The sequence below is a fragment of the Nilaparvata lugens genome, chromosome 9, assembly GCF_014356525.2.
Source record: "Nilaparvata lugens isolate BPH chromosome 9, ASM1435652v1, whole genome shotgun sequence".
Lineage (NCBI taxonomy): Eukaryota > Metazoa > Arthropoda > Insecta > Hemiptera > Delphacidae > Nilaparvata > Nilaparvata lugens.
Window position 1 is genome coordinate 7,640,642 of NC_052512.1, and position 26,694 is coordinate 7,667,335.

General features: G+C 34.2%; 1 protein-coding gene across 2 annotated transcripts in view; it reads left to right on the top strand.

Moving 5' to 3' along the window:
• LOC120353023 overlaps positions 1–26,694 on the top strand; it is a 54,509-nt gene that overhangs the window by 24,306 nt on the left and 3,509 nt on the right. For both annotated transcript variants that reach the window (XM_039435456.1, XM_039435455.1), the window contains exons 4-6: positions 14,683–14,866; positions 25,813–25,867; positions 26,345–26,547. In XM_039435456.1, coding sequence (XP_039291390.1) covers positions 14,683–14,866; positions 25,813–25,867; positions 26,345–26,547 — 442 coding nt within the window. The remainder of the gene's footprint in view (positions 1–14,682; positions 14,867–25,812; positions 25,868–26,344; positions 26,548–26,694) is intronic.

The following is a 26,694-nucleotide window of genomic DNA, read 5'->3' on the forward strand; positions in this document are numbered from 1 at the left end:
ATGATACATTTCAAAACTATGTTTCTCATTTTTAACAAGATGTAATTCATTATTTTCTATTTTATCAATAACTTTGTCGAGGTGTTCTTTGTCGTCAGCAGTCATAAGTCCTGTCAACCATGACATGGCGTTTCCTAATCTGTTCATTAGTCCACGTTTTTCCTTTTTATTTTCAGAAATAATTTCTAATTTAAAATATTGGTTGAGTGAAATTCCTTCAAGGATTCGATAATGTCAGAGGATATGTAAGCGACTTGCAGATTATTATATGAGTCTGTAGTTTCAAAGATTGTATTTTAAGGTCAGTCATGTTAGTGAAATGGATAACTTTGTATGTGTCGTTAATGAGCATAGATTGTCTTATTTTAATCGGAATTATTCCTGCTGTCTTTGTCAAGTCTGTCAGTCCATACGTCAACGTTGCTGGGATCAGGAACAACAGAAGGATGGTCATTGCCTTCATCTGCAACAATTAATTAGATTATATTTTACTTTTTTACGAGGCCTTTTCATTCTGTTAGGGTGGATTTTGATTACATTTCTTTCCAATTTAAACCTATCACCTTCCTTAGTAGCTGTGCTATACCTTTTATACATTTTATACATTCTATACATTTTTGTGGAATTTTGGGTTTTTGACGAATATCCTATCTGGTATTTCAGGTGGTTCTTCTCTATTTTTGTTACATTTTTCTGTTCGTTTTTCTTTTTCCCCGATTATTTTCTTGTAAACGGCATCATTCAACGCTTGTATTTCTTTGAAGTATTGATTATCAAGTTCTTCAGTGATTACTGTGGGATTACCCTGATCTTAATTTTTTGGTAAATAATTCTGAATTCCGAAAGTTAGTTCATTTGGGCTTAAGTTGGATTGATCTTTTATCGAATTGCTATAGGTTCGCAAAGCTGATCGAAGTTTTTGTTCAACACTATATTTTGGGATTTCAATTTCGAGTCCTTGTAGAATTTCAATAATTATTGTGGAGTGTGTTCTTTCTATTAGTCCTTGAGATTGGGGTATGATAAGGTGTGGTGAAGTAAGTTTCAATACCATTCATTTCAGTGAATTGTTTGTATAGTGCATTGTTGAATTCTAATCCGTTATCAGTTTGAATGCATTTGGAATTGGGAAAACTGAGAGATAGTTGTTTAGATTTTTTATTATTTCGATACTGTTAGCTGATTTCAATGTGTAGGCGGAAAGTCTTTTAGAAAACGAATCGACAATTGTGAGGATTTTAATATCATTATACGTGAAAGTGTCAATCTGAAGTTTTTCGAAAGGTTCAGTAGGTGTGGGAGTTACTTTGAATTTAGTTTTAATTGGGTTTCTTTCATACTTGGTTTTCAAACAGATTTCACATTTATTTACAAATTCGGTTACGTCTTTCTGCATTGCGGGCCAATAGTAGTTTTTACGTATTTGTTTATAATTCTCGTTAATTCCTCTGTGGAAGTTATGTCTACATGACATCGAGCTATTATCATTGTTTGTTCATCTATATCAGTTATGTCGGCGTTTATTCTTCTGTAGATTCGGAATTTTATGTTTGGAACTATTTTGACAATTTCATTAGTCATTGAACTGAGAATTTCTGTTTTTAGAGCTTCAAACAATGGACTTTCATTTGAAAATACTATACCTACACAGTATCAGGTTTCAAATACTCTCGTATTTCTTCTACGTTGTTTCCAATGTCACGTGCGTCTCTGTATCTGAAAATTATTCTGTTTTTATTAAAGATCTTTTTGAATTGGGGTTTTCCTTTACCTCGTGGAATAACTATTTGGTTTGCTCCAGTGTTTATGATACTATTTTCGTCCATTATACCTATTCTATCATCTGAACTTTCTTGAGAATGTTGTGTCATTAGTGAGCCATTGTCATTATCATTATTAGTATTATTTACAAGGTTTTCATTGCCAGTTTCCACATCATTTTCATTATATAATCAATATTTGCATTAACTATCGAATTGTTACCTAATTGTTCATCAAGATCATTCAATATACTTTCATTCACTGACGGAGGAGCTCCATTGTCATGGAATCTTAGCAGATCATTGATATCAATGTCATCATACTCATCATTGTTATTGGCTTTGTCGTTGACATTGTTCGCATTATTTTCCGCGGGAAAGCCTGGGAACAATTCTGAATCGTCAAAACCTGTAAATTCATCACTACTTTCCACCATATTTACATTGAAAGACCGTGAGAGACAATCAGCAACACAATGTTGAGCGACCTTTTTATGAATTTTACGGTGTAATCATACTCTTCCATTAAAAATTCTATCTCATTAATTTAACATTTGGTTCTTTTAGAGAATGAAGCCATTGGAGTGGCTTGTGATCTGTTCTAGGGTGAATTTTCTTCCATACAAATATGGCCTGAAATGTTTCACTGCCCAAGTTATTGCCAACATTTCTTTTTCAATAGTAGAAAGATTTTGTTCAGCGGGATTGAGTGTTATAGAAGCGAATAAAATTGGGAGATCTTTATTGTCAGTCATTTGACTAAGGACCGCCCCCAAGCTTACATTGGATGCATCTGTTGTCAAAATATATGGATCATTCAATTTAGGTAACTGCAATATTGGTGCGTTAGTAATTGCTTCTTTCAGAAAATTGACAGCTTCAATGAATTCAGGATCTTTTGAGTTTATAGTAGATGTTATCTCAATGCGTTAGTTAAGGTTTTTAGCGAATCCTTTTATCATTTTCTGTAGTATCCTGCCAAACCTAAAAATTGTTTTATTTGTTTAGTAGTTTGTGAAACGGGAAAATCTTTTATTGCTTTTACTTTTTCAGGATTAGGAAGAATGCCTTTTTCCGAAACTATGTGACCTAGAAATAGAAGTTCTTTCTTAAAGAATTCGGTCTTGTCCAATTGTATTTTTAGTTGATGAGTTTCCAATCGTTTGAATACAACGTTCAGGTGTTTCATGTGCTCTTGTAAGCTATCACTAAAAATAATAATATCATCAAGATATACAAGAACATTTGGTAAATTACAAAATATCAAGTTGATTGTCCTTTGAAATTGAGGTGGACCATTTTTCAACCCAAATGGCATTCTGAGAAACTCATAATGACCATTTTCAGTACTAAAAGCTGTTTTTGGTATTGATTCGGGTTCCATTTCAATTTGATGGAATCCTGAAACAAGGTCAATAGCTGAAAAGTACGTTGCTCGACCGATTTTTGAGAACAAATCTTCAATATTCAGGAGAGGAAATCCATCATCTTTAATTTTGTTGTTCAATTTCCGATAATCTACTACAAGACGAACTTTGCGTTTTCCTGAAGCATCAGGTTTCTTCGGCACAACCCATAAGGGAGAGTTGTACGGAGAATTGGACGGTCTTATTATCTTTTGTTTGAGTGGCTTGTTTATTTCATGACTAATATCCTGCCTAAATGAGATAGGATAGCGGTAGTTTTTGAATAAAAGAGGTTCTTCGTCTGTAGTCACTATTTTATGCTTGAGCAAGTTAGTAGCAGTTAATATATCACCTTCGAATTTTATTATTTCGGGATATTTCATAAGAGTACTAATAATGCATTCTTTCTCTTCTGAGTTCATATGCTCAGTTCTCAATAAAGAAGTGATTTTGTCAATGGAGAGGGGATTATCGATCATCTCACACATGTACAATTTACATTCTTCTACAGAAACTGTTTCGATACTCAACGTTTTGTCACAATCAGAAAAATATTCAATCTCAATGAAACCATTCCTATCAATATCAGTTACAATATTATACAACTGCAATTCCTTAATACTAACAACACATAGCTTATTTGATGGAGTGCAAACATTAGTTTTAATTTTCAATTCATTCAAACCCTTGTTGATTTGAATATGATTTATTCCTAACAGTGGTATTGTGCAATCTTTCGTTATGAGACAATGGTCTCCAAATCATTTTTGCTTTCAAACCTTGCAATGTTTGCTTTCCAATTAGAACATCATAATTATCGCTGAAATCATACACATAAGATTTTTCATCTTTATCGACACCAAGCATATTCTCAACATTAATATTTACACAACCTTTTCCATTAGATTCACCAGCGGGTGTACGAATTTCATAATCACAATCAATCATTTTTGTCTGAGGAGAAACCATTTGAGGTTTAATGAAATAACTAATTCACTTCGTGAACCATTGTAATGAATATGAGACAAATCAAGAGAGATCGTATTCGAATCTAATACTATGTTTTTGGATTGTTGTTCGAGCCTACTTCTAAAAATGATTCATTTTCTCGCAAAGATCACTTACAGCATTTTCCATAGAACTCATTCTAGCATCCATGCTTTCAAATTCAGAAGACTCATTTTCAGAAGATTCAATATTGTGAACTGGACACTTTTGAAAGTTAGAAACTGTTCTCATGCTCACATCGTTTGATTTTTGATTCAAATTTTGGTTGTTATTATTGAAGTTTGCATTGGATTACGATTGAAGTTGTGATTTTGGAAACTTTGTCTATTACGAAATCTACTTTGAAAGGATTGTCCTCTGTTGAAATTATTTTGAGGCTGAGAGAAATTCTCTGATTGAAATGATTTTGAGGTTGAGAAAAATTCCTCTGATTAAAATTGAAATCACGATTTTGAGATGAGAAAAGTTCCTCTGATTTGAATTGTTTTGGTTTTGAAACTGATGGAATTTTTCGGATGCGAATTCTGATTGGAATTTAACGAGTTTTGTTCTCCTTCAGATTTACGATTAATTTAGTTGATTAATTTGTGTACATCAGTAGTAAATCCTAAATGTTCCAAATAAGCACTACCCTTATTGATAATAGCCTGTCTTGCATCACTGAGGTATTGATTACTAGCGTTTGTAGGTGAGCTCCAAGCTGGTGGTTGATTCCTTCGACTAGAATCATTACATTTTGTTCATCCAACTGAGATGAGATAGTTTCAAGAATTGGACCAGCTAGTCCATCGAGTTTGTGTCTTGAGATAATCACAGTTCTTTTTTGTTGCAGTCTATTTATGAATTGAATAGGGTTTTCTTTTGGTGTGATTCCATAGCAAGCAGTTCCATAGTTAATTGTTCTACTGTCCTATTATCAGCAAAATTGTTTTTCAGAACATCAATCAAATTTGAGAGGTCATCTAGTGTACTGTCGAGGATTACATCTTTAGCAGGTCCATGTAATTTGTTTTTACAATAGTGAAGGAGAATTCAATGATTGTCTGCTGCTTCCGCGATACGATTATTACAATAGTCATTTTTCAATTTTTTGACAACTTCAAGAAAGCTAAGTAGTTCTATTGGGTTTCCTGTATATTGAGGTATTATGTGTAGGTGATGTTTCGCAATTGGTCTTGAAATAAGGGGGTTATCCATTGTGCTTTCACTGTTATCTTCACTATTACTGTCACTGATTGTAGATGTAGAAGACGTGTTACCTTGAACTGTGGAGTTGGATACACCTGCAGCCAGAGCCAGGTACGATCTTAACCTTGGCCGGTAATTGATAAGAAGTTTATGCTCTGGTCTGCTATCCTTCTTGCCTTTCTTCCCCAGGATGGTGGTTGTTGGTTGTTGGTGTTGATGAGTCACTCTTCCACTTGATGGTCTCGATGATGGTTCATATCAGTTGCGACCCCGACTTTCAAATTTTCCACAATCACTTGTGATTGATAATTGATCAATATAAACTGGCAGTTAAATGAACAGCACAATTTTCACGAAAATTTTCACGAAAAACTCTTCAGGGTCCCTGTTCGGGCGCCAAATACGTTCACATTCATTAAAACTCAGAACAAGAAATTTTATTTGCAAAAAATACATGTTAACACATCAAGTGGCTGGAGTAGACTAGCTAAATGAGCGCTCTGAGAGCAACACTAAGTGGTACTGACAAAATAGTAGTAAGCACATCAATTGTTCAAGTTTACATAATTTATTATATATATATATTATATATATATATATATATATATATATAATAAATTAAGTCAACTTATAAATATAAATATAAATATATATATATATATATATATATATATATTATATATATATAGATATATATATATATAATATAATATAGACAGGATACACATGACACGGATAGATTAAAAACACTTGAAGACTTACATTTAAACGAGAATTTTCGGGAAGCTGGGCCCCCTTCGTCAATCAACCAGGAAGTGAAGTGGTGAGATTTGAACATTCTAACGGTCGTGACCACAGAGATGCAGAAGAGATGTTGTGCAGACCATAGAGCACAGACAATCGGAGGCGCACTGATTGAGGGAGCACCATGGGATCAGTTGGTGGGCCATAATGGGTTAATTCAAGCGAGAGATTTCAAATTTGATTGGGTTATGGATAAGGAAAGGTGTAGATTATGAATTGATGGAAAAGAGGCGATTAAAAATTAGAAATCCGGAATGAAGTAGAATAAAATATTAGAAAATGGAATTATAGAATTGAATTGGAATAAATTTATTTTTATCTCTATTTTCATTTTTATTTTTATTGAAAATTTATTATATATTTGATAGCTGTGAAATTTCTTATATATGATGAAATTCATTTCAATTTAATTGGACAGTTGGTGTGGAGTTGATAGTTATGGTACTATTGCTGTCTTTTAAGACCAGGACTGGAAGCAGCTCCAAGCACCCAAATAAAAGCCAATTCTTTCGTCTTGACATCTATGGAGGGGGCTGTGGGAGGGAGAGTGGCAAGGACTTCGACTTTGAAGCATAGGTCAAAGTTTTTGTTGTGCTGAGAGCCATAGGTGGGGATGGGTAGGGAAGTATTATTTTAAAGGAAGCCCTGTGATTGTTGATCCAGAGGTTTAGGGCAGTGGTGACCTATGTAGAAGGCAGGACAGAAGTTGCAGGAAAGGAGGTAGATGCAATTTTTGGAGATGCAATTACTGGATTGATGGATTTGGTGGGTGTAGTTGGTTATAGGACTGGTGGAGGAAATGAAAGGATCAGTGATAGGGTAGGTTTTACAGTGGGGGCCTTCACAGGGTAGGGTACCAGGTGGAGTTGAGATTTCATCTGAGGTTGGAGGCTGCTTGTAAATGAGGGTGGGTGGTTGCTGGGAAAGGTGTTTGGTAGAGGTGCACTATATATTTATATATAGTCATCAACAAACTTCTTGTAATCAACAAACATCTGTAATCAACAAACAATCAACAAACTTCTGTTTGTAATCAACAAACATCTTTTACATATAATATATATATATATATTATATATATATATATATATATATATATATATGGACTCACTATGAAGATAGCAGCAGACCTCATGTGTTTCCAGCGCTATTGAGTAGAATTGAGATGCGTGGTGAACACTAGCGACAGGTGATCAATTTTCATAACAGCATGGAAAGTTGTGTGAGTGCGCCACACCAGATTTTTTTCCCATTGAATTAGTTGGTTCCAACTGCAGTGTGAAGGAATGTGAGTTGGATGGTGCAGACGCTCTTTATCTTCAGTACACCTCATCAAACTATAAATTCAATCTAATCGTTCTTTATCGATGGCATGGCTTTGAGTGAGATAGATTTCTTACCAGTCTAAACATTCCTTATACTGTCTTATAATACTGTCATAATAGGTGATGTTGATATCAACATTTTGGTTACTGGTGATAATGAAGCTGATGATTACTTAGACGTTTTCAGCTTCTACAGTTTTGAATCGATTATAGACATACCTACTAGAGTAACACAAACATCAACTTGCATTAATCACGTATTTATGAGATCACAGAATTATCAACATTTTCAAAAATGTGCAGTTATTGAGGATTTAATTGGTAATCATAAAGCTATAACATTGACAATTCGCGCTAACCTAGATAATAGTAGTAAAAATTCTTGTAAAGATAAATACAAAATTGACTTCGACAAACTGAATAATTCCTCCTGTCTCATGATTGGGGTGATGTTTTCTTTAGTAATAATGTTAACTATGAACTTGATAAATTCCCTGAGGTATTCAAGAATTATTGATTGTTTAAAGGTGAGAGTCGAATTCAGAATAAATTCAATGAATTCGAATTAGCTCAAACCATGAATAACTGATGGTTTATGTGCAGCAATCCACTCGCGTGATAAATAATTATTTAAATAATGAAAAGAAACCCTGATAACCTAAGAATAAAATATTACTTCAAAACTCTTGAAATTGGAAAAGGAAAGTATCATTCTTCAATTTCATTGATATCATGCATTGTACAATAATACAATATTGACACAAGTAAAATACATAGTCACATTGGTAAATTACATTGTATAAAATATAAAGATATTTAAATAACAAAAATAATTCAATTCGCTGCCAGGATGACAAGAATCACATCATTTTAAAAATTTCTCAGTTCAAAAAGTCCCATTATACTGTAAAAGGATTTTTCGATCAGCCAATCCTTCAACTTAATCTTCAACAAAACTTCAGAGTCAATCTCAGATATAACAGGTGCGAGAGAGTTCAATATTTTCCTGTTCCTGTGATCAAGACTACCTTGGAAAAAAGACGTTCTATGAGCATCTAGTCTTAGAGCATTCCTAGACCTCGTGTTGTACCCGTGTATATCTGATCCTCTAGCCCAGGATGCTCTATGTTTGAGTCCATGTAGTGCAGCCTCGTGTATGTATAGACAGGAAGCATCAGAATTCTTGCACTTTGGAACAGTGGCCTGCAAGGGGTTCCAGGAGGTTTCCCCAGCATCATCCTCTCCACTCGCTTCTGTGCCTTGAATACTCTGACAATTCCAGTTGATGTGCCCCAGAAGATCAAGCCGTTGGTCAGTAGCGGTTGAAAGTAACCATAATAAGCCGAGAATACTACTTTCTTGTTCTGACTCGTCCTTAATCTTGATATTGCAAATGTTGCCCTACTTAGTCGCTTCACAACCTCGTCCACATGGTAATTCCACCTCAATCCAGAGTCAACCTCGATTCCTGGAAAACCACAAGCACCTGTAGATTCGATTTCTTTTGAATCCAACTTGAAATTCAGTAAATTAGAGAATTCCGGGCGGTTGGACTTACTGATAGAAAAATCCATAAAACAGGTTTCTTCATCAAATCCAATGCCTCCAAAAATGGCAAGTTCTGAATAAGCTGTGTGGAAATCCAAAAAATATGAACCCCTAAAAGAATAAAAAATAGAACACAGGGATGGAATTGTTAGTGATGCAAGAGCATTGTTGAATCTTTTAATGAGTTTTTGTAAGCATTGTCAGAGATGTCGCTGCTAACTCTAATGGCGGAGCTGATAACATGGACCATCATAATATCTTCAAGGAAACTGGTACATAAATACTGGTTCTTCAAATCTAAATATTTCAAACTACAAGTTTCAAATGCTCTGAAGTGGACTGTATAAAATGAATCGAATCTTCGTGCTGAATAATATATCCATTCAGAAATAAACCACATACATAGAACACATAGAAAATCAGGAAATGTACTCACCAAATCCCAAATCCAACATGTCGTGAATCGAATTGCTTGCCTACTTATATTTGAGGTAACAGGTGGACAGTTGGAAAGGATATAGATGAGAGGAAAAGATAGGTGGAATTATGCAAACCGAAAGCTCGACTATTAAAGTTGGTTCCTTGCTGTTTTCCCGTTCTGAGATGAAGTTTACTGTATGGATATATATAACACTATGACTTGACTATTGATAAAAACAAAACTAAAAACTGAGTTCTGACATTCACTTTTCACTGATACGAAATGTGAATAACTTTCCACGTAGACCGAAAATACAATATTTATGTACATGAGTAAATTTATAGGCCAAATTTCCTATAATATTAAACGAAACGAATATTTAGGCAGATTGAGGACGAATTTCCTGAATCTTAAAGCCTAGAGAGCGAGTACATAGCTGTACGAAAGCTTAATCCACACTTACTGGCAAACTTCCCAGTGCCTCGAACGATAATTGATGAGTAATGGATATTATAAAATTATAGAACCTCTCCTGCCATCTGGCAGTCAATGAGTGAATGAATACAATTTCAAATGGCCTCAACAGAACTAATCAGCAGAATTCTTTATTCCTTGAAGCTGTTACCCATGATGAGTTCTCAGTTTACATCACAGGATTATAAAATTGTTAATCTTGTGGGGATGGCGGTGTATCGTCTGGGTTATTGAAGAATGTTGTGCTGGCCATAGTTCCCATTGTAGTTGATATTTTCAATTTGTAGTCTCTCTACAGGGGTGTTCCTTCTAGGATGAAGCTAGCGAGAGTGGTGCCAGTTTTCAAGTCAGGTTTTTGATTGAAGTTGAAAAATTATAGACCTATATCCCTGCTGTCAGTATTTTCAAAGTTGTTGGAGAAGATAATGGAAAGGAGACTTCCAGAATTTCTTGATTCATGTAATTTTTTTTATTGTAACCAATTTGGCTCTCGTGAATGTATGAATAAAGAAATGGATCTTGAAAGGTTTATGACAGTTGTTTTCTCTGGTCTCAACTTCAGGCCAGCACGCTGTGTCGCAGGACTGTTTCTAGATATAAAAAAGGCATTTGACACAGTGAACCATGCAATCTTGTTTGATAAATTGTATAATGCTGACATCAGGAACGTAGCTCATGACTGGTTCTTGTCCTATTTGAAAGACAGACAACAATGTGTAGCCATTGGAGGTGTGGAGAGTGAGGTTCAGGGAGTGGACTGTAGTGTACCACAGGGATCAGTCCTATGGCCAATCTTGCTTCTCATTTTTATCAATGATCTCATTTAGGTTCTCTGCTATGCCTGTATCTTTTGCAGATGACACTGCATTGGCATATTGTGATATGGATGGCCCCAATTTGGTAAGATTAATGCAGGATGATTCAAACAAGCTATTTCTCTGGTACAGAAACAATAAGATTCAGCTCAATCTTTCAAAGACAAGATACATGTTGTTTACATTATCAACATCATAGACATTGCCTACTGCACTAAAGTTTCATGATAGCTGAGCGCGTGATGACTGTGAGATGGTTGGTCAAACTGACTCTTGAAATATTTGGGTGTGATCGTTGACGAAAAGCTCACTTGGTCCAATCATATCACTAATATAAAAAGCCATCTGCTGTTAATACTGAGGGAGCTCTACATCTTGAATAGATTTATCTCTATGAGTGTCCTGAGGCAGCTATATTTTGCACTTGTCAATTCAAAAATCAGCTACAGTATAAATAGTTGAGGCTCCACTCTTATTAGTCACTTGAGTCCCTTGATAACTATACAAAAATTCATAGTTCGTGCCATCAAGAAGGAGAGTGGATATGAACAATCTTTTCCTATCTCTCGGAGTCTCAGATGCTCGCCTCTCAGATATATCTTTGTTTTCAAGGTATGTATATGTTTTATGTTATGTCTGGAAACTGTGGTCATGCATTGTTCAGGAATGTTCCTGGGTATCAAACTAGGAGAGTGAAATCTGATTTACTAAGACTTCATGAATCGTATACCACTTGTTTCCAGAAATTGATTGTATTTCTTGGCCCTAAGTTTTTCAACAATATTCCTTTTGAAATTAAGAGAACGCATAATCGACTTGTTCTCGAAACAAAAGTTCTTGGATGGCTTGAAAGTCTTATGCTTGGCTATCTAGGGACCTCACTCAATGTGGTTACATGGTTAAGATACTCTGATAATGATGATTATGCATTGGGAAAATGAGCTGGAATTGGAAAGTGAGCATCATTGGTGTGAATGTGTGAGTGATAAGCTGCTAATCTTCCTTTCTTTCTCATTTTTCTCTTTTTACACTTTCCTATAAATTGTAATGGTGTGCTTCCTGGGGGGTTATCTCTTATGATAGAGTCCCACGTTGTGGAGTCATTATGTAAAGATGTAGACTTTTGCCCCACTTGTTAGGTGATATTATGTAAAATGGTGAATTTAATATATCTAAGAGCGGTTGTTAAAGTCCCTAATTTGCAAATAAATTTGCAAAAAGTTAAGGCCATCCAGCTCGCAAAATTGCTGGGTTCAAACCGCAGCTCTAGCTCAGTGGTAAATACATGAATTTTCCAAATGTAATTAATCACCACAGGGTTCAATGACTGGTGATTAATAATTCTTACCGCTGCTTCCATGAAGTTCTTGAGGAATACTAATAAGGAAATCAAAAAGATAGTTGATGACTGATTATCAGTAACCATGTATACAATAGAGAATAATGAAGACCAACTATGGTTTTTTCTAGTTGACTTTTAAAACGCTCACCATGAATACAGGTATCCACCAATTTATCCTTTTGAAACTCCTTGGAACTTACAACGCCAGTTCTTGAAGCTCTCTGGATCCTTATATGATATAACTGGAACCTTATTAATATGATTATCATATATTTTTTCTGGTGGACCAGTATGGCTATCATCAAAGGATGATAAGTACTGAATGCTCTTAATAAGATCAAATATTATTAATTGATTCACTAATTTTATATGCTGCAGAATATTTTTTCTTGGTACTGAGACAGCCCAAACTGTATATCACGAGATGAATTAGGATATAATAGAAACTTCTATGATTTTGTATGCTGACATGAAACACAAAATATATTCCCATAAAACAATATAAATAAAATTCTCTTATATCTATAATTTTCTTTAAATAAATTCTTTAACAGTTTAACAATTATCACAAGGTTCAATAGCATTGACAGTTGTGAGCTTTAAAATTATAAATTTGTATTTAATACTGATATATGAACTTCAAGTCAATTCAGAATTCTACAATTTCAAGCCTGTTCGGTCGATAGATCTAATAGGACATGCTTTGATCAATTAGCAAATAATAATTATTAAATTGATATTTGAAAAATCTCAGGGTTTTTATGAGTCCGTGCTGTGCATGGAAAGGAGCTTCCTACATAAATCAAATAAAATTCATAAAACGTTTTATAAGTATATGATAAGCACTCAACACGTTGCAAATTTTCCTTGACTTGAATTTATTATATAGCGCTTTGATTAATTCCCCAACTCTAATTAAAAGGCCTTTATAAAACGAGCTCATTTGAACTAACACTCACATTTATGATGTTCTTGGAGGTCTTGTAGAGTGAATTAATTATTTCCAATAATTAATTATGCAGGTCCTTTTCGTCTCGGCTGGGCTCGCGCATGGTCCAGATTTCTTATAGATTTCTTTCTGTATTAAAGATATATTTATGGGAATTGATTACAATTAAGAACTCTTCAACAACACTGAGTTCACAGATAAATAAACATTAATTACAAATAGTTCACATTTAAAAAAGGGATTGGCTTGATAATTTTAAAATTTAATGGGAAGAAAGAAATTTCCATGTGCATCCTCTCAGATCGAGATCACAAGCCAAAGAGAAGTGATTTCCAGAAAAATTTCATCTCTTCCTTGAACGATTTGTAAGCTCCTTCTGATTGGCTTTTTAATTTAGCAAAACTCAATACAATTTATTGGTTACTTCAGATTCAGGGTTCCTCCAACTTATTATAAAAAAAAAAAATAAAAAGTTTTATATAAATATATGGGGTGATTGTCTTAGACTATTAAATAAATAAATCGAGATATACAATACTATCATGCGATATACATTCAATTTTTATATGAGTTTTGTATACTCTTGATTTTCGTACTTTTTTAGATTGTAATGAAATTTATGCAGCAATAATAGTTGTCCCTATTTCTTTACATAAACCTTCCTTAGTATACATAATACATCTTTTGTGAGTAAACTTTATAATTCAACTTGTACTGGTTGATCGAACAATCAGCTGATTCGTTAGGTGTTGATTCAAATAACTATCGATTTATCCTAGATCGATTGATTCATTTAAAAATATAAACAAACATTTCTAACCTCAAATGTACATGCAAACTTTCATTTTCTATGATCTGCCAATAATAAATAAGCCACTCTATAATTTTCTAATTCTCATGGATCCTCATTATTGTTGAATTACAATAATGCATGTTTTTTTTATCGCTTTAGATAATACTATTACTCTTTATCGCTAACAACATTCAATTTCACTTGAGTGGTTCTTTGACTAGGTTATCTTCCTTTCCATTTATAATTCCATTAAAGTTCAATAGTTCATTCCAAAATATTTTGTGGTGCTAAAATACCACGTGACAAAATTCATAAATTATCAGATATTCATCCTGCTCGCAGACATAGAGTTTTGTACTAACAGCAAGCAGTATTTTCCTATCTGAATTCACAAATTAGTCCTGGTTCAGCATGTTCAAATTCTTGTCTGAAGTTATTGTTCAATAATTGGACTTTCATGTAGCCTACTTCATAATTATAAACATATTACTCTAATACTGTTAAGCTGTATGATTTTTCCTCATAATTTGAAAATATTGCAAATCAGAATAGATAAAATTGAATTTGAATTTGGAATAATCGGCTTCAAATTTGGAACAGATACGACCTATATCACGGGATATCTTCTTATGCTTTTTTTTTGTCTATACTTGCATCAACTCAATATTGTTCCTTATTGCACATTATATGGCCAAGTATTGCAGCTTCCTGAATTTCATGCTTTTGACCTTTCATTCTCCCTAACACCTCCTATTTGGTTACCCTATCCATCCATGGTATCCTCAGGATTCTTGAATCTATGATTGTTGAAAATAAACAACTAATTGTAATATATTGTATTTTTTCCAGAGACAGGACTTGAAATTTCTAAGAATAGTGAACAGAGTAGAAGTTTTGGTAGCTGTGCGTGATATAGAAACCTGTGATGGCATTTACATTGTGCCAAAAGTTCTAAATGATGGTCAATCTATGTCAGTCTCAATCACCGAACTCAAATACTTGAATGAGACTACTTTCAAACCTATCAAATATGGTAAGATTAAGATATGGTAAGATATGGTATTTGGCGTCTTCATGCCCAAATTTTTTCGCCTCGACTCTAGTTGGGCCCAAGTTCTACGATCGCTGATGAAGGCGCGATAATGATGCGAGAAAGAGGGCATTGAATGTTCGTGTTAAACATGGCGCTACCAACACGGAGCTAAACACACAAGCTAAAGCGCACCCATGTTATACAAGTGCTAATGCCGCAGCGTGCCAATGCTGAACCAAGTTGATGACAGTGCATAATAATGTCTGTCCATCGGCCAATAATTTATTAATCAATGATAATAGTATATTTTGCACCTAGGGCCGAAAATGAGACTTTTGCAGCTCGAAAACGGTCTTCAGAAAAGATTGAGAGCTGGAAACACATTTTTACCTGTGGTGCGAGCACTATTTTTCACCACACAAGGAAAATACAACAATAAATATGAGAAAAATTGTTTTTAGGCACAAAACTGAAAGCAGAACTGAAAGGTCATAGCTCTAGCAAATCTGAGGTATGGTAATCTGAATATCAGGGAATTGTATCTTTATTTTTTCTCATTTTCAGAAGATACAATTACGAGTCGAATAAATATGATCAGGAAAGAACAACAGGCATGGCCCAAAACTATTCTGTTTCTAAATTTTGATAATGAATAACATGTCAGAAAAAATAGGTTGTTTTAATATTTTCAAGTAATTCCAAAATTATCCACCAGGTTTAGTGGTAAATGTAGTACTTTAGCTGGGTTGGGTTTCAATTTGTCTAAATTTCAATTAGTTGAAATTTTGTCAAATTTCAATTTGTCTAAATAACCTCAAAGGTTATGTTCAATTATGTTTTAACGTTCCAGGACGCACGCCATTGTAAAAAGTACAACAGTCAGAAAGTTTTTCGTTTTAATTGAGAAATTCACATCCGTGAGGTTGGTAACTTCTAAGTATCCTCCACAACATCTAGCTCCGCCCATAGACAAAATATTGCTTACTATCAATCACTGGTCATACCTATTCAGTGTGAAGAGACCTGTGTCAGAAATGTTGTACTCTTCACATCGCATGCGTCCAATCTTAGTGTAAAGTTTGAAGTCTAGTGGTCCATTTTTCAAAAGTGAGTGTGATTTTACCGTTAGTTTCAGATGAGTTATTAATTATTCTGTTAATTATAAACAGTTTTTGACAATTTTCGTGATGTCAGATGTTCTAAGAACAAGTGAAATAGACTGACTCCTCAATGAAAGTGGTTCAGGAGATGAGCAAAAGATTGACTTTTCAGAGACAGTGAGGAAGTGATAGAATACAACAAATTTTCGGATGATAGTGAAGTAGAAGGTAGCAATGGAATGAATGAGAACCCAGTAATTTCGTTGATGAAAATTCTCCGAGCATGATGATATTGAGTTTATTCTTGGGAAGGATGGTGAAACAATCTGGTGTACGTCTGAAGTAGCAACAACCACCAAGACTAAGAATAAAAAAAATATATAAATTCTCCCTGGTGGCTAAAAAGTGCTAAGAATGCAAAAACATGAGGTTGAAGCATTTTTATCAGTTATCAGCCTTGATATGATTGATGAGATTTTATATTGCACTAACACATATGTATCTTTAGCACCTCAATTTAAAAGAGAGCGAGATTGTTCACAATCGAATAGATTTGAAGTGGCCTGAACAAACAAAAATAGAGAAATTAAAAACAGCTTCAAACATTGAATGAATGGTGTGTTTCTGTATGGAGTTTCTACTATGTGTATTGAAAGTTTTCTAAAATAACATATTTTTTCAGCTCCTTCTAATGATTATTAAAAATCCAAAAATACTAAAAATATTATACTAAAATTCAAAATAATCTTGTAATGGAAATAATGGTGAAAGTTGCACATATAAATTGATATAGTTGCTATTTTAATGAAGGAACCAAGTGTTGTATAAAGAACAATGTGCGCATCCTCATGTTACACAAAATAGGCGTGCATCCTGGAAGGTTAATGTAGGAGGATTATTTCATACTTTTTTATTCTTCCAAATGGCAATAAGATGATATTATTATGAATGTTTTGATTCTTGAATAATGAACACAAATGAAAAGTTTTTCGATCAGCTGTTTTAGTGAACTTGAAACTTGGACAATCTGGATGTCAACAATACTTGTTATCGTCGACTGCGGAAGTTGAGGTCAGAAGTCCTATCCTACTCTAAAAATCAAATCTGAAACGTTTTTAATATATGTTTTTTGTATTTCTTCATCCAAATAGAATGATAGTAGGCCTATCTTATTGCAGAAAACTTCATTCAATTCTAGAATCATAAACTGATTCCATCTCATAAACCATTTTGTGGACATGCTCACATCAAATCAGAATCAGCTGAGTTCAAGGTTATTTTACAGCCTAGGGCCGTAAAACTTTTACCATTAAAATATGGTTAATAGTATATTTTCGCACACTAGAACAGAAAATGAGATTTTCCGGCTCGAAATCGGTTTTCCAGTCCGAGGCTGTAGGCCGAGGACTAGAAAAGATTGAGAGCATGAAAAAAATTTTTGCCCATGGTGCAAACACTCAATTTTGCCACACAAAAAAATGAAACATAAATATATGAGAATAATTGTTCATTAGGCACTCTGAAAGCAAAACTGAAAGGTCATAGCTCTAGCAAATCTGAGGTAATCTGAATATCAGGAAATTGTCAAGTATTTTTATTTTCTATTCTGATTTGTCCAAATAACCTAAAAGATTGTTCAATTATGTAAGAGGTTGAGTTTATACTTTTTTATTCTTTTAAATGACTATAAGTTGATATTATTATAAATGTTTTAATTATATGAATAATAAACACAAAAATGGAAAGTTTTTTGATCAGCTGTTTTAGCACACTTGGAATTGGCCAATCTGAATGTCAATGTCAACAGTGTTTGTTGTCATCGACTTCAGAAGTTCTATCCTTCTCTGAAAATCGAATTTGAATAGTTTATAATATTTATATCTTATTCGTATTTCATTCATCCAAATAAAATGATAGTATTATTGCAGAATACTTTATTCAATTCTAGAAGCATAAACTGATTCCGTTACATAAACTATTCGTAGAAACGTTCAGCACCATGGATATTGCCCCAGTAGTTCCAAAATTATCCACCGGGTTTTGTGATAACGATTGAACGCAGTACGATCAAACACAGGTTTGAGAGTAGATTCTATTATACTCTGAAAATTGAATTGAATAGTTCATAATATCGTATTTGTATTTCGTTTATCCAAATAGAATGATGATAGTATCACTTATTGCGAAATACTTCATTCAATTCTAGAAGCATAAACTGATTCGGTTTCATAAACTTTTTTGTAAACCATTCACATCAAATCAGAATCAGCTGACTTCAAGGTTATTTTATGGCCCTGGGGCTGTAAATAACCTTAAAGTCAGCTGATTCTGATTTGATGTGAACGTGTTCACAAAATGTTTATTTTACGGCCTAGGGCTGTAGAATAACCTTGAAGTCAGCTGATTCTGATTTGATGTGAACGTGTTTACAAAATAGTTCATGAAAAGGAATCAGTTATGCTTCTAGATTGATACAAAACATATTTGCAATGAGATACCATCATTTTCTTCAGATGAATGAAATACAAAAAAGATATTAAAAACCATTCAAATAGAATTTTTAGAGTATGATAGATCCAACCTCTAACCTCATAGTACTGTGTTTGCCACAAAACCTGGTGGATAATTTTGGAACTACTTTGGCAATTCCCTTGCAGCTGAACGTTTAACAAAGAGTTTATTATGAACAGCTGATCGAAGAAATTCTCATCATTTGAGTTTATTATTCAAGAATCAAAACATTCATAATAATATAATCTTATTGCCATTTGAAAGAATAAACTCAACCTTCCACATTAAAACATGATAAATTGAACATAATCTTCTAGGCTATTTAGACAAATCAGAATCTACCAAACTCAGCTTAAGTACTGCTTTTATCACTAAACCTGGTGTATAATTTTGGAACTACTTTAAACTACTTAAAACTACTAAAAACAACCTATTTTTTCAGACAAATGATAAAAATTAATTCATCATCAAAATTTGAAAACTGAAGAGTTTGGGCCATGCCTGTTGTTCTTTCCCGATCATATAAATGATATATTATTGTATTCACTGAAAATGATAAAAATTAAAATACTTGGAGAATTTCCTGATATTCAGATTACCTCAGATTTGCTAGAGCTATAACCTTTCAGTTTTGCTTTCAGAAGTGCCTAATTAACAATTATCCTCATATATTGTTTCATTTTTTTGTGTGCAAAATTCAGCGTTCGCACCATGGGCAAAATTTGTTTCCGGCTCTCAATCTTTTGAAACCCGATTTCAAACCGGAAATGTCTCATTTCCGGCCTTAGGTGCGAAATATACTATTGCATTCACCAAGATGGACACCGTCCAATTAGGCTGCGTAGGATTCGTTCATATATAAAACTCATGCCCAGTTGCAGAGTCGTTACATGAAATCAAACATAGCTATGTGAGACATGTAGTTTAAAACAACTGGCATTAATAATAATTGTTGTTCTTTGCACAGTCGTTTGCCGAAGTCCATTAGGTTATATCTCGAATTGGCATCACACATAAGTCACACTGCAGCTCTATTCACTTTTTTCCGTACCGTACATTTCCGTGCATGCTTCTATCCAACCATTTTTTTTTTGGCAACGGGGAAGTTCAATCGACATCACTGTGAACAGACCCAAAAGACCTTACATAAATAGCATAATATTATAATCTAGAATACGGTATTCCTTTTGTGAGTTTTTATTTTGTATTTTGTTTTATGGGCAATAAAGATTTAAAAAAAATTAACAATATGGCGATTCTTGGCTTTTGGCGAGATTTACATCATATTTAGCGATTTGAAGGTTATAAACAACTCAAGAAACATATGCCCGGTTGCAGAGTCGTCATAAAGTTAAAATGACAAAGTAAACTATAGCTCCCATAAACAACAAACTCTCGATTAGACACATGATTTCGTAGCACAGTCGTCAGAGAGAGTTCTTCATGGCTCCAATAGCTAAAAATCTGGTGTGGCGCACTCACACAACTTTCCTTGCCATTATGATAATTGTTCACCTGACGCTAGTGTTCACACTCATCTCAAGTCTACTTATAAACAAAGATCTCGGAACTCAAGGTCCTTACACTATAAGGATCCGACACGAACAATTTCGATCGAATGCGATTCAAGATGGCGGCTAAAATGGCGAAAACGTTGTCAAAAACAGAGTTTTCGCGATTTTCTCTAAAATGCCTCCAACGATTTCGATCAAATTTTATACCCAAATAGTCATTGATAAGCTCTATCAACTGTCACAAGTCCCATATCTGTAAAATTCCGGAGCTCCGCCTCATCAATGCAAAGTTCGATTTTGATTCCCATTATCAGGCTTCAAATACAATTTAAACAAAAAAAATCAAGTGGATAGATTGAGCATGGGAATCTCTACAATCACTGTTCAGTAACATTTACACCTAAAATTGAAAATGAGCTTTGAATTCGAGAAAATGTGATTATTCAATTGCAAATTATTATTGTTGATTCTATTAAATCATTCACTATGAAGAGATTGCAGACCTCATGTGTGTCTCCAGCGTTATCGCCCTGTCACCAACTGGCTCAAATCTTTGAATAGAAGACTTGAGATGCGCGGGAACACTAGCGTCAGGTGATCAATTTTCATAACAGCAAGGAAAGTTGTGTGAGTGCGCCACACCAGATTTTTTAACTTATATGACGACTCTGCAACCGGGCATTATTCATTTGGAGTATTAATTGCTATATAGCCTTTTATTCTAAATTCGAATGGAAAATCCAAATCTCGGTTGAAACAATTATGTAGAATTCAAATTTTATATCATTCAAAAGCAAAATTAGTTCATCAAAGTTCTTTCCAATACTTCTTATGCTCATATGGAAGATATTAAATAATTTTTGTTTATTTCCTGGGGATGGCTTATATCACAGTGATTGTCAATTCTTTTGTTGATTTTACCTCCTTATTAAGAATATCATAGATTTCCTCTATCGCTATCATGTAATTTGGAGTTCACAGTAGGCTACTCCAAGAGCCACAGACTACTACTGCGCGTCAAGTTCGCGTCAACAACGCTGTGTATAACTTGCTCCAGCGTTGTCAACGCCGCGTTGCTAACGCGGATGGTTGTGTTAGCCACACTCAAAGCCCGGGTGCTCGGCTAACACGTTCTCTGCGGTGTTGATGACCCTTTGTATAACTTGCACTATAGAAGTACCATGTTGCCCTAGATATATTCCTATTTTCTCATACCTTGTTCAATTGGATGAAGGCACCATCCGCTTTTCTAATTCGTCTTTGAACATTCTCATCAGTGCCCCCAGTCTTGGTCACTGCACTCCCCAAATACACAAAGGAGTCTACAGTCTGGATGCGAGTACCACCACTCCAAACTTCCTATCTGTTGCTGCGTTTGATCTCATTTCCTTTGTCTTTGTCGTATCAATACAAAGACCTGCTTCTTTTTCTAGCCTGAGCAGTTTCTCTTCCATGTCTCTGAAACGCTGGGCTAAAAGACAAATATCGTCAGCAAAATCCAGGTCTTCCAGCCTCTTTCCATCCACTGCTGTCCTCTCCTTCTCCCTGCCTGTACATTCCTCATGACATGATCCAATACCAGCAGGAACAATGTTGGTGATAGCACGCAACTCTGACAAACACCTGACTTTTTCACGAACTGATATGTGATTCCTCTCCATTGCCCTGTCAACCCGAAGCTAAAACGCCACGTTATCAGCTTTCTTACAACATGGACCTGGGCTAGCTACACACACATCGATTTTTGTTCGTACGATTTTCCACCGTCCTTATAAACACTATTTGATCTAACAGATGATTTCAAACAGATGATGTTCGTCAAGTTCAGTTCTCATAGAATTAATGAGGACGGCAAAAAATCTATGTGTAACTGGCTTGACTGGCTTCACAATTTATTTCGTATTAAGACAGTATTCTTAAAAATTATTGATAGCAGGCCTATCAATTGCTTAGGAACGATATCAAAATACTTGTTTATCAATGTCTTCTATTGAAATAATTGACCAAGCGCCGTGTGGTCTAAGTTTTGAGTTGACGGTTTTGCATTTCTCTTCATGTGTATGTTTCGCATTTACGGCGAAACGCGGCAATAGATTTTGGAGTGTGAGTTGACAGGTATATCGTTTGAATTGCGCTTCGACGCATATGTTCAAAGTATTTTGAAATTCTCCAGGGATAATATGAAAGGATAAGGGCCTTCATACGCCAATATTACTGTAAAAATAAGACTATAGAATGTTTCATCATAAATCAGCAGTCGAGTGGATTATTGATTGAATGCAATTCATTCTTCTGAGCATTCATTGCCTGGACTATAGCAAGTATCTAGTATACTTGAATGTATTCTAGGTACATTGGACTATAGTAAACACCAATTGATGAGGCCAAGGTCTATAAATACAGGTCATGACACTCGTGTTTCTTATGAAGCGGCCATTTTATGGAGTCTTAATGGCGGTACAATTGAAAATCGAATCGAATCAATTTGCTCCTAACAAAATTATGCATTATGCATTTAAAAAACAATATTCCAGTTCAGATAATATGTGGATTTAGGCTTTCATTCTTCCAATAATGTAATTTCATTCCAATAATGAATGCTTAAATTATTCATTCATTCATTATTATTATAAATTATTGTTCTTATTTTTGTAACCTGAGGATTATGATTTATAAGGCATTGTTACAAAACAGAAATATGCGTGGGCAACTGCGATAAGAGTTCGAAGTTCCCAATAAATTGAATCTAAGAATCAAAAATTTAGTTTCTAGTATTTTGCTAAATACTATAATTCTGTAGGGAGAATTATTTTTACAATTCCAATTACTAATAAAACATCATAAATTATGTTCAATTCACATGATAATAGCTGAAAATAAATTTGAAAATATATTGGAGAACTAGAAGTCTAGAAACCCACAAAATGGCGATTTTGCAATGCATCACGGGATTGTGTCATGACCTGTATTTATAAACCCTGGGTGAGGCGGGAGATGGTGGCACCATCTCTGAGTGAAATTGATAGATTTTCAGCTTCAAATTTCATATACTATTCTAAAATTTTCGGGCACCGAGCTTCGCTCAGTATTTATTTATTGATATACAACACAATTCTTCAAAATGATTGAGGAAGGACAAGCAGCAGAGCCCAAAACTGTTTCTTCCCAGGGTTTTGATTTATACCCTATAAATGGTCTAAAAAGTAGGTTATATTTCATACACTTGAATTCAGGTCCAATTTCCAGTCAAAATATTTAAAAACAGAAAAGTTCTAATTTGGACTGTTTACAAACCAAATTGAATAACAAAATAACTTAAAACTAAAGAATGACTATTAACTTCGAATATTATATATACTCTGATTCAGAGTGATAAACCATGTCATGTCAACAAATCAGATTATTTAGATAAAATTTCTAGATTATATTTCTCGCGTGATACGGTAAGCTGATTGAATGATTACACAGCTGATCTCCCCACAAGCACACGCATCTGTTATCGACAGACGACGAAATTATCATCTGTACTTCCAAGGATGAATATAATATCATTTTAATGTCCTTCAGCGAGTTTTCCTAGGGATGAGACATAGTGCAATCGAAATTTTATATCATAAACCTACTATGTTCCAAATTTAGTGAAAAACGTTAGAGCCGTTTTCGAGATCAGTTGAACATAAATAACCAGATATAAAAATATAAACAGACATACAGAAATTGCTCGCTTATTATAATGGGAATATCGCGGCACCGAGCTTCGCTCGTTATTTTTATTTATTGATAAACAGAACACAATTCACTTAAATGATCGTAATTATATTTCACAGCTGGCTATACGTCATCCTATGAATTTCGGGGATGCGATATTTTGATTTTTCACATACTCACTCGCTCAATCACTTTTTTACAATCCACAGCTGTTTCAGCCAAGGAAGAATTATCCTTTTATTGTCCTTCAGTGAGTTTTACCAAGGATAAGACCTAGTGCAATCGATTCTTCATATCATAAACCTTCAAGTTCCAAATTTCGTGAAAATCGTTGGAGCCGTATTCTAGATCCATTTAACATAAATAACCAGATATAAAGATAGCCAGATATAAAAATAACCAGATATATAGATACAGAAATTGATCGCTTAATATAAAAGGATATTGGAGATGTGTCAATCATATGACAGTTTCAAAATCAGCTTTTATTTATGATTTAGAGAAAAACAACAAATACTCTTCACTTGTACAATTGCAACGGTTCAGTAAAGGCTTGAATTGGTGATTAAAATGTCGATGTCGATTCCAAATTATTCAGTTAGAATAACATTTATGACTGAATTTATTCAAAAAATCTAGAAAAAATATATATCTTTAATGAGAAGTCAGTTTATGATGACATTTGAATGGAAACAAACACGAAGAAGACGAACTTTTTCTACTGCTTGAAATTTACGAATTCCACTCATAGATGGAGCCACTATCACCTGCCTCCCCCAAGGTCTATAAATACAGGTCTCTGTCTTTATGGCAGTACATTTGACAATCCAATCTAATTCAATTTCCTCGTTACAAAATTATGCATTTTAAAAACAATACTCTAGTTCAGATAATATGTGAATTCAGGTTTTCAATTCTTTAATAATGAAATTTCAATAATAAATGATTCAATTATCCATTTATTTATTATTAAAAATTGCTCTTATTCTTGTAACTCAAGGATTATGATTCATAAGGCATTGGGACAAGATAGAAATATGCGAGGCCAATTCCAAAAAGGGTCTTAAGTTCCCGATCGATTAAATCGAAAAATCAACAATTCAGTTCCTAGTTGGAATCTAAATATTACTATTCTGTCAGAACAATATATTTCACAATTCAAAGCCGAGTAATATCCCTTGAACATATAACAAAATAACACATCATGTAGTACAACCTATAATGATAACAGCGCTGATGAATTTGAAAATTGTGAACTAGAACCCCACAATGGCGATTTTGCAATGCATCACAGGATTGTGTCATGACCTGTATTATTTATAGACCTTGGCCTCCCCAATTTGCGATCACTATAACTGGTAACTGGACAGTCTCTAGCTGCTATGATTTATCTCACTTACTCAGACTCTCTCTCCCGGTCGTGTGTTGATGGGAAGGATATTATTTTATATGTTTTTCAAAGAATCGACCATTATTTGTTGAAAAACCATCGATTCATGAAGTAACATCACAATATTATACTATCGTTATTCTAATATTGAACGCAATATTATATATAACGTGTATAATACAGTAAATGTTGTAACATACATAAATAAATAACTTTGATTTGATCTAATACTTTATGCAACTGACCATGGGAAAATCTCTCAATCAGTTTTGTTACTTGAAACATGACAATGTTACTCTCCTTTTCTGCAACTTATCCCAGACTTGAGGAAGAAGAAGAAGAAGAAGAAGAAGAAGAAGAAGAAGAAGAAGAAGAAGAAGAAGAAGAAGAAGAAGAAGAAGAAGAAGAAGAAGAAGAAGAGAAGAAGAGAAAGAAGAAGAAGAAGGAGAAGAAGAAGAAAAAGAAGAAGAAGAAGAAGAAGAAGAAGAAGAAGAAGAGAGAGAAGAAGAAGAAGAAGAAGAAGAAGAAAGAAGACGAAGAAGAAGAAGAAGAAGAAGAAGAAGAAGAAGAAGAGAGAAGAAGAAGAATAAGAGAAGAAGAAGAAGAGAAGAAGAAGAAGAAGAAGAAGAAGAAGAAGAAGAAGAAAAGAAGGAGAAGAAGGTGGAGAAGACTGATTCTTGTAGAAAATTGTTAATATTATTCCTTTCTACATGTGTGTTTCAGGGGGCACACTACAATTTGAAAAACCAGATCTTATACAGACAACTGTGGATGCCAGGTAAAATTTAATTTATTTTCGTCCTCTATTATTGTGATTATTCTTCAGCTTCTTTATTGATGTTTGAAGCTAAAGATGAACTTCTACAAGATGATTTACCAAACACTACCTTACCCTACACCAACTCAAACCCCGAAATACAATTATGTAGGCTTTAACTGCCTGGTCTGAGACAGCCTATAATTGAATTCTCAATACAAGATCCCTCAGGTGAGCAATGCTTCAATACAAAAACCAGTAGCTCACAAAAACTATTGGAAAAGTTTTGGCCTGGCATACGTTATAATTCACACATTGGAGAGCTAATCGCTTTATCAATTAAAATTCAATAATTAAATCCGCGACTAGATTCGCGGACTAGAACTCGCAAAATAATATTTCAAATTAAAATCGATGAAATTAGATGGGTTTCAATGTAATGTATGACAATATAATGTTATAAATCAATGGTAATAAGAAATGTATGATGTGTTCCAGGAGGAAAGCGTTGATCCTCTCAGTGGAAGAAGCAGTGAGATGGAATGGACAGGGTGTGGCACTTGATCCCTATGAGATATTCAGGGCTTATCCTCAAAATCAGAGAGGCCCAATAGTTTACTGCCCAGATCGGCAGGTGGTTATAATGATATCGTCTTCAATAATTTCATGTCTACTGATCTGTCCAGTCTTACCATTGCAACGTGAGTGGCAAAAGATTGATTTCCATATATTAGTAACAGTGAAAATATAACTAAAGACCCCCTGGGTAGAGAACTCGCTCAAGAACTGTTGTATTATAACTAGTGACGCCCTGGGTTGGAGAGATCGCTCAATAACTGTTTATTCAA